Source organism: Musa acuminata, chromosome BXJ3-8 (assembly GCF_036884655.1).
Source record: "Musa acuminata AAA Group cultivar baxijiao chromosome BXJ3-8, Cavendish_Baxijiao_AAA, whole genome shotgun sequence".
NCBI lineage: Eukaryota > Viridiplantae > Streptophyta > Magnoliopsida > Zingiberales > Musaceae > Musa > Musa acuminata.
The window spans coordinates 39,403,380-39,414,036 of NC_088356.1; the positions used below are offsets into that span (position 1 = coordinate 39,403,380).

Genomic DNA, 10,657 nt, shown 5'->3' on the forward strand with positions numbered 1-10,657 from the left:
CTTTGGCAATTGCTCTGATCTTTCCTCCTGTCAGAATGCACGCGTCATATTTGTCGGTCAACGCATGTTCCAAGTCAAGTGTACATTTTCTGGCTTGAAAAAAAATCAACAGGAAAAAGACATTAATTCGTGTGGCCAAGAGAACTCACTAAAACAAATAAACAACGATTGGACTCCGTGAGAGTCACGCATTTGCAAAAAACGAAAATACTATGGACGATAAAGAAAGACGACTATTCTTTGGCCTTTCATTGTGCACAGCCATATCCTTCAGATGCAGTCGGATATGGTTTTTGAAACATTTCATGGACGACGGGTGGATTAATATAAAGCAAGCGGCATCCTAAAGGCAGTGGATACATCTGGCTACAGTGCAGGTCCACCGTTGCTCAAGCAGAACCCTTTTGGAAGAACCACAAAAGGTACCTTCTCAGAAACCCATGATATCTTTCTTTCCACTTCTTGATGTTCCCAGTTAAGCTCAACACATTTCTTAATGTGTAGTAATTGTTGTTGGTTGAAGATTATATAACATGTTAGAATTATGATCTCTGTGGATACGTGAGAAAAGCTTATGCCGATAGTTAGATGAGGCGATGAAGCAGCACTACGTCTCAGCTTTAGATGCATGCTGCTGCAGAGACTTGTCGGCGTAGAAGTTATACCTGCAAGCATAGATAATAATTATCTTATCGTGCAGAATATATTTAATATTAAAATATAAAATCAAATATCCATAAATCAAGAATCAGATTTGTACACTTCATAGCAATACGGATCTTTAAAGAAAATTAGACTCTCATTCTTATCTTTTTTTTCTTAATTTTTCATTTGACTTGTAATCTCATATATGCTATCATATATTATTATATTAAGATTCTAAGATATTATGTCTATTTATAATCAAGACTTGAGGGTCTAGGATAAATAATTAGGAGATTCTCTCATCATATCTTAAAAAAATTCTATTGTAAATAAATGAATTTCCTTTCTATTATTCGATAACCATAATCAATATCATTTATAATATATCTTATCAAATTATATAAGCCATATAATATAATATTCTCTTACTTAATCCATTAATTAGTAAGATATAAAAATAATTCAAAATTAAAATAAATAAAATACAATTTTATTTAAAAATAATTTTACCTAATTAGATTTTAAAAACTTTTAAAAATATTTTATATATGGACATTAGTTTTAAAATAAGTTAATAAGTCCAATACTTTATTAAGTTTGATTATCAATATGAGTCATAGCGGTTGTACGTTATCGATATCATAATTCTTTTTATGTACTACAACGCTATTAATCTTTTCTAATGTAGTCTATAATGACATAGGTAGTTTGTCTTATCAAGATAATCATATTATCATATTTAGTTATAATATATATAAAAATAAAAATAAATAGGATAGTATAAATAAATAATTTAATTAACTAATAAAAAATTAAGAATAATATATACTTAAATATGCATCATCATATCTTTTATAAGTTACTTATAAATCCCATTCTATAAACATATTCTTTAAATACTTTAGATTGTAAAGCCTTAGTAAATGATTCAACAATCATTAAAGCAATTTTTAAATTCTAAATTGACACATTATTTCTAAATCTTTTCTCTAATTACCAAGTACTTTATCTCAATATGCTTAGAACCACTAAAGTACTTGTTATTCTTAAAGAAGAAAATTACTTTCCTGAGATGATTTTTTTAGCTATAAAACTTGATTTGTGGCCTCAAAGCATGTCATAAATTTAACTTTTAATTGTTGATGATGTAATAAGCAATTGTTTTATATTTTTCCAAAAGATTGCCCCACCAGTTAACACGGATATGAATCTTAAAGTGGACTTCCTATTATGAAACTATTTACAAAATCAATATCTAAATTTTATTACTTTAAGCTGATTTAATCTCTTATATGTGAGCATATAATCTTTCGTCACCAATCGATATCTCATCATTTTCTTTATATTTTTCTAATATTTCGTTTTTGGGTTTCTTTAGTATCTACCTAGTATTCTAACTGTAAAACTGGTACCTAACTATATATGCATAAGGAATATTTTTTATTTGATTTCTTTATAAGTCATGTTTAGGACACTAGTTAAATTATATACCATGATAATAGATGTATAATTAACTAAACAAAACTTCATATTGAATCTTTATAAGACTCGATGAATATATCATTTTTGAAACAGTTCTAGAAATCATATATTCATAAATATCTTAATACTAATAATATAAACTGTCTCATTCATATCAACCATTTTAAATTTTTTGATGAAAAATAGCTTGGTTTTATGTAATAAACCAAGAACACTACTAATAACATATAAGACTAATATGATAAACTTGCTCTTACCGATCTTAATATATATATATATATATATATATATATATATATATATATATATATATATATATATCAATACTATTTTTCTTAAATCTGAAGAAAATAATGGTGTGATGAAACTTTATATACCATTGTTTAGAACCTTGTATAAGGTCATAAATGAATTTCTTAAGTTTGCAAGCTCAACTTTTTTTTTTTTTCTCTATCAATGTTTTAAGTTATTTCATGTAAATTTCTCATCTAAATCCCTATTGAAAAATTTTATTTTTATATTCGTTTGATATAATTCAAGATTATAATAAGTTAATGATATCATAACAATTTTCATTGAGTTTCTTTTAAAAACTAGATAAATAGTCTTAGTATAATTGATGCTTTCTTTTTGAAAAAAATCTTTGGATACAAGTTTAGTTTTATATTATTCAATATTATCCTTTGAGTTATATTTTATCTTAAAGATCAATTTATAATTGACTTTTTTATAATTGTTTGATAATTCAACAAGTTCTTAAAAATTATTTTGGTTTATCGATTTCAACTCTTCCTTCGTTTTAGAATCATTACTTTTTATGACATGAAAATGATAAGGGATCCATTTTAATTCATATGTTATAATCTAGTTCTTGTATATATATTACATAATAATCGAAAATGACATATCTCCTCAAAACTATCAATTGTGATTATTTTACAAGATCATTAGCAGTGGCATCAATATTATGTGGGAATTCCTTAGTATTGTTTTATTATTTACTCTCATCAATTCGTTCGATGATTTGAGTAATAATAACCTCTCGAATAAGAAATAATAAAGAAGCATCGACCTAAATCTCATCTGTATCAAAATTAACCTTTTGAGATTTTTAACTCTCATTCATTTTGATATTTTCTAAGAATCTTATATTATCATATTCTACTTTCCTCGTACTATAATTAGGGTAATAAAATCTATATCTCTTGGATTTTTTTGGATAGTTAATAAGATACCTAGAAATAGTTCTTGGATCTTATTTTTTTTATATAGATTGAAGACACTTATCACTGAATGACAACCCTAAATATATAGATATCTATAAGTTTCTTATAAATCCATAATTGGAGTTGATGAAATTGACTTACTAAAAACCTTATTCAAGATATATATATATATATATATATATATATATATATATATATATATATATATATATATATATATATATATATATATATATATATATATATATATATATATATATATATATAGTTGTCGTAAGTGCTTCATCCCATGTCGACTCATGTATTAAAAAATAACTCATCATACTCATAATTATGTTTATAAGAGTATAATTTTATTTTTCAACAATGCTATTCTATCGTGACATACCTAGTAAGATATACTAAGCACAAATATTTTATATTTTTAGAAATCTTGCAAAAGGAATAGGATTCCAACCTAACTTATCATATCTATTATAAAATTCACTATCCCTACTAGATCTGATTATTTTAACTTTTCTATCTAATTATTTCTCGACTTCATTTATATATTAGATATGCGTAACCATATTTGATAAGTCATTTATAAATGTGATAATATATCTCTCTTTACTAAAATAAAAAATATAAAGTGGTATGTAAATATTAATATAAATAATCTCAAGAAGTTTTTTTACTTCTATGATTTTTTATGTACTTAATTTGTTTTTCTTTAACACAATCTATACAAATATTATACTCAATAAATTCTAAATCTTTTAAGATATTATTTTTCACTAATTTTTCAATACTATTTTTGAAGATATACCCCAAACGTCTATGCTATAATATAGAATATTTTTCATTATTGAAACTATATTTTAATTCAATATTTAATTGTAGGATCATTAATACTTTAGCAAACTTAATATTTGAATCAATTCTATACAAACTATGTACATAGAGTTCCAAAACCAACTTTTATTGAATCATAAAATATACTAAATTTATCATTACTAAAAGAAAGATAATATATTAACTCATCAATTCTAGATCGAAAAACTAAAATTTAAAAAATAGTAAAAAACATAGCATGCATTTGCAATATCTATTAGATAACCCATTTTTAGGTGTAGGTGATAAGTTTATACTACAGTTACTTTTGCATTGAGATGATTCCCCACGATGATGAAACTTTTATGTTTATTTGATTTTTAGGTTATAAGCAATCATTGCATATTATTAGTAACATAAGTTGAAGCACCAAATCAATCTACTAAATATTAGAAGGAATCTTTATAATGTTTGATTCAAAGCATACAAAAGTCAAATTTATACATTTTTTTTCGAACTAAGTCTTACATTTAATGCATTCATTTTTCATATGTCTTTTCTTATCACAAAAGTACTTTATTATGAGGTTTTTTTTTCATTAGTCTGTTTAACATTTTTAGACCCGATAAATTTATTTGGTGGATGACATTTAAATATTCTTTTCTTATTACCAATTGCTTGAGTAGTAGTCAAGAAATTATGAGATGTTTTCTACCTTAACATTAATTCTTCCTTAACACACATACTAGTCAACTTATTCAAGTCCTATTTATCCTTATTTATATTATAGTAAATTTTGAATGGGTAAAATTGAGGAGGAAGAGAATTAAAAATGAATTATAGAAAGAAATACTCATTTACGTACATGCATAATCATACTAAGTTATAGTCAGTTCTTTCATTAATGTGTCCATTAATAAATTATCAATAAATTTAAACATATTTTTAATAATCTTAAAATATTCTAATGTGCTAGTTGTAGATTGTGATGAAGTCCAAATGTTATTTACAATTCTCATTTTTATAAGCATTAGACCAAGTTTATTAGATCTTTCTTAAGAATTTATTTCATTAACTTGTTTTATAGTGCTTTATCAATCAAGTCTATGAATATTTCATTATAGTGCTTTATCAATACCTAGTATGAACTGCATATTCTCTAACTATTTTAAATAATTTGAACAAGAGAGTATAAGAATACTACAAGTATGATAATGCATAAAAGGAAGTATAATTGTAAAATATAAAATAATATTAATGCTTCAAGTTTTTAAAATATAATGAACTATTATTATCATCCATATTTCACCTCAGGGTAAAATATTGATATATCCGATGTTCAATTAAAAAATTATTTTTGGATGACTAATATTAATCCTTGTAGAATAGTATTATTATTTTTAGGTATATAATCCTGAACTGTAAGGATATCCAAAATAATATCATCCTATTCCATCACATAATCATATGAAATAGATCATCCTTTGATAGTATATAAATATCTTAATTATGTGCACTATTATGAATATTTTTAATATCATTTATGACTAATTTTTTAATACAACTTTATGAGTCATTAGTCTAAGTCACTATGACTATTAGACCAATATAATAATATAAAATACAGTTTAAAGCGGCCTATAAAGCATTTATTGTAATTCATAATCCATAAGCCCATTATCTTAGGTCACTTTGATAGTTATTAGTCAGAGAAAATTTTGAGATATAAAATACAAATAATATTCACTAAATTTTTATTAATCTAATTTATATAATATAATAATAATAATAATAATAATAATAATAAGAAATAACTGTAATAATTATTGAATATTAATTAATACAAAAGAAATCTCATATGATGATTATAATCATAATAAAATATAAATTATATCTTTATGTAAAAATAAATATTATTTTATAATTTTCATTCATGCTCATGTATTTAATAGCCACATAAATATCCAAAACAATAATCAAAATTTCTAAATAACATAAGCAATTAATTTGGACAATAATAAATCATATCATATGGATAATAATAAAATATTTATAATTTATTAGATTTTATGACATATTTTATGTTATTATGGTTGTTCAACAATAATGCCAAATTAAAAGGGAAAAAATTCATGAAAAAAGGATATTAGTAGAACATAATCAATTTCATGAGGGTAAAATAAAAAAATTACAATTAAGGGCATAGGTCAGAAATATATTGGGATATATATGTTTTGGGATATATATTGGAAATACTGATTTTTAAAGGGTAAAAATGTCATAAAGAGATATCAACTAAAATTAATAGATTTTATAAGGGTAAACTTGATCTTTTATAAGGTGGAAGCCCTAAAACTCTAAAACCTTTACCCTTTCTCCAATTGATATCGCTCCACAACTTGCCCATGTCATTCCCCAAACGCATGAGTCTTCATCGGTGGTGCATATCACCATCGATAGATGCAAGGCCACCGAACACAATCGCCACCCAATGACCACAACCTCCTCGAGTGTCGGCAATATAGCATTGTTGTTTGCTGTCATCATTGTTGTCCGCTAGATAGCCGTCATGCCAAAACCCATCGTTGTGGGCCTTGTGGACTTTAGTGACACAATCAACCTCGATCATAGGCAAGCATGCAATCGAGATCCAATGTCGTGGTGCACTATTTGCAGTGATCCTACTTACTATGACATGTCATACCAATGATAGCTAGAAAACCATCAGAACGATAACCAAAGACCACTGTTGGTTTGGAAACTGCCATCGCACCAGTGCAATTGTTGCCCACAATAAGGCTCGCTACACCTTTGCTGTGACGTTGCACACAACAACACTATCATTTGCATAGCCTCCATACTATGACGAGGACACTATGTGGCCCTCCTCACTGGACCAGCAGCCTTACGATCGTCCTACAGTGTCAATGTCTGCCATCGATAACTTCAATCACCCATATCATGGTCGTCGCATATGGGCCAATGACTGCCACCACTACCTATGGTGGGCTAGGTTGCCACTGACAACAACGATAACTCGATCGCATGCAATAGGCCATCACACCTCAATAAGTCCAACGACCATAGTAGGTCGTCGACCAGTCATCGTATCTCCAACGACAACATGTTGTCGTTTAGGGCAGCACCAACCGATATCTCTGTCATGGACAATAAATCATCTATGACAGGGCTAGCAACCATGGTAGATAGTTGCCATCCACAATAGATCTTAGATCAAAGTTGGATAACATAATTTTGCAAACAAAGATGCTAATAAATAAATCTAAATATAAAACATATTTTTATGATCTAATATATTCAACTTCAAAACAATAGACTCTAATGCTAATTGTAAGCATAAAATTATAATTATTCTGTTATACGGAATAAATTCAATGTCAAAACATGAAATCAAATATCCATATATCAAATATTACATATACATACATTTGGATATCATTCAGAATATCTTTATTTGATTTATAGAACGTACTTCATAGTTCAATCTTTAGAAAGCAACAATACAAATTTGTAAAAAGAATTAAAATTTCTTTATCTAATTCTTGTGTATATTACCATATTGAGTCCCTTGAAAGTTTTGTATATTTATAGATGAGAATAAAAGGGGTAGGATAAGTAATAATATATCTTATCTAAGTAAAATTATACTTTTTGGTGGATTACATAGTTTTAACTGTCAAAATTGTTGACTAGCTTCTCCGTCATTCTGATGAAAAACTTAGCAGATTCCCTATATTTTTAGCTTTTAGAACATCTGGTTTATGATGCTAAGCTGCGTTGGCATTCCTCTCTAATGAGCAATGATCTCTGTGAATTTGTCAGCCATGATGCCGCACAGAGCGAGAACTTTATGCCTTTTGTTCTGCTTCTCCACCGTGATCGCCTGCACGAGCTCTCTGTCCTTCAACTTCTCCAGTTTCAATCAAGACACAAATTCGAAGATGACCTTTCAAGGCAACGCAGTCATCGACAACACCACCATACAACTCACCAAGGATGGAGCCAACGTGGCTGGCGTCGGCAGAGTACTGTACAATGAAGCGCTGCTCCTGTGGGATGCCAAGACGGGAGAACTGACTGATTTCACCACCCAATTCGCCTTCCTCATCCACTCCCACGAGTATAACTATGCCGACGGCCTCGCGTTCTTCCTCACGGCCAATTATTCTTCTTTCGGTACGCCTGTCTATTCGGAAGGTGGCTACCTCGGCCTCTTCTGCAATAGCACCATCATAAATTCCACAATTAACGCCGTGGCTGTGGAGTTCGATACCTTCTCCAACAAATGGGATCCCAGACGCGAACATCTCGGCATCGACGTCAATTCGATCAACTCCTCTGCGACCGTGTTGTGGAACGGCAGTGTCATCGTGGGCAGGCCGGCAAATGCACGGGTGAGTTACAACGCCAGCACCTATAACTTGAGTCTCTTCCTGACCTACGAGAGAACAAATCTGTTACCCAGCAGTAACTACAGCCTACATTATATTGTGGATCTGCGAAAAGTCCTGCCGGAGAAGGTAGCAGTAGGCTTCTCGGCGACCACAGGCAACTTCACCGAGACGCACAGCATTCTCTCGTGGTCTTTCAGCTCGAATCTACAGCCAAAGAAGAAGAAACTGACGGCTAGACTTCTTGCCGGTTTGGTTGTCGGAGGAGTGGTTATCTTGATGCTTGTGTCGATGGTCTTGCTGTGGTTGTATAAGAAGATGGAGAACCATAGTGGGACAGAAACAGATGCAGAGGACATGGACTATGATGAGACTATCGATCATGAATTCGAAACCGAGAGAGGGCCAAAGAGGTTTCCTTACAGAGAGCTGGCCGCTGCAACACGGGACTTCTCCGAGGAGAGAAAGTTAGGGGAAGGAGGATCTGGGTTGGTCTACAAAGGTTACTTGAACCAACCGAAGCTTGATGTAGCCATCAAAAGGATCTCCAAGGGATCGAAACAGGGAAGAAAGGAGTACATCTCCGAGGTCAAGGCCATCAGCCGGCTGAGGCATCGGAACCTTGTGCAGCTGATCGGCTGGTGCCACAACCGCGGCGAGTTCTTGCTCGTCTATGAGTTCATGCCCAATGGAAGCCTCGACGCCTACCTCTACAGTACCAAGAAGCACCTCGAGTGGTCGGTGAGGCACAAGATTGTGTTGGGGTTGGCTTCCGCACTGTGTTACCTCCACGAGGAGTGGGAGCAGTGCGTGGTGCACCGCGACATCAAGACCAACAACATAATGTTGGATTCGGCATTGAATGCCAAGCTGGGAGATTTCGGCCTCGCCAGGCTAGTGGACCATGACAGTAACCTGCAGACGACGGATTTAGCAGGGACCAGGGGGTACATGGCTCCTGAATACTTCTACACCGGCAAGGCCAGCAAAGAGTCAGATGTCTACGGCTTCGGAATCGTGGCGTTGGAGATCGCGTGCGGGAGAAGGACAATCGAGCCAATGGAGCACCCGAACAAGGTGAGGCTAGCCGAGTGGGTGTGGGAGCTCTACGGAAGGCAAGCCATCCTGGAAGCGGCGGACGAGAAGCTAAAAGGCGACTTCGACGAGAAGCAGATGGAGAGCTTGATGGTAGTAGGATTGTGGTGTGCTCATCCCGACTACAACCTGCGGCCATCGATCAAACAGGCGATCAGCGCACTGAATTCGGAGACACCATTGCCTGTGCTTCCTGCAAGCCGGCCGGTGCTGACGTACAGCGTGCTTTCCATGGACGACACGTCGGTTGCTACGGTATACAGTGTTAATGATTCACCTTCCGACCGTTGTACACATTCCTGCGAGCGAAGCTCGTCTCCAACTTGACTTTCGAAGTGAGATTGATGTGGAACAGGACCAACATCTGACATGAATGTTTGTATATAAGTTATTTGGACTGGATTTTCGCGCATCATACAAGTCATCGACAATAAGATGTTGAAATCGATACTCATGTTCCGTAGTGTAGTCAGCTATAATTTCGGTGTAGTGACATTGCTAATCATGACACTATTAGCATGCTAATATTACAGTTGACGTGAGAATAGCAACATCGATTGCACGTTACTCGAACGACATCAAAACTTCCACGTCGAAACATATCCAAACACGATTTAGGTTCCAACGTATCAAATGCTTTGGTACAAAAGTTCCAATCACTAAACAATAATGTATGAGATGAGAAATCTCTTCGATGTTTTCCACGAAGCATTGATATCATGCCAAAAGTCGGTGGTGACTTGCAATTGCCGCCGAACAGAGAAATGCGCTCTCTCCCTATCTATCCATTCTTGTTATCTCCAACTTCTCTCCTCAATTATCTTCGAAGCTATTCAAAATAAGCATATTATCCCCTTCAAGGGGAACCAAGATCTCCCATCTTAGGTTTGTTAGCGATATCCTCCTCTCCTTTAGAGCTAATCATAGATCAAAGAAAAATCTTTGATATTGATCGATGGCCGGCTCGGGATAGAGATTCCGTCC

The 10,657-nt window shown here is 32.2% G+C and overlaps 1 protein-coding gene across 1 annotated transcript; it reads left to right on the plus strand.

The window, feature by feature from the left end:
- The first annotated feature begins 270 nt into the window (after positions 1-270).
- LOC135644960 (L-type lectin-domain containing receptor kinase IX.1-like) lies at positions 271-10,121 on the plus strand. Its single transcript, XM_065162956.1, has 2 exons — positions 271-422; positions 8,010-10,121. The coding sequence occupies exon 2, from the start codon at positions 8,012-8,014 to the stop codon at positions 9,998-10,000; it is 1,989 nt and encodes a 662-aa protein (XP_065019028.1). The 5' UTR covers positions 271-422; positions 8,010-8,011; the 3' UTR covers positions 10,001-10,121.
- The last annotated feature ends 536 nt before the right edge of the window (positions 10,122-10,657 follow it).

Excerpts from the sequence above, each read along its gene's own strand:
- LOC135644960 (XM_065162956.1), top strand. The coding sequence starts at position 8,012 with ATGATGCCGCACAGAGCGAGAACTTTATGCCTTTTGTTCTGCTTCTCC.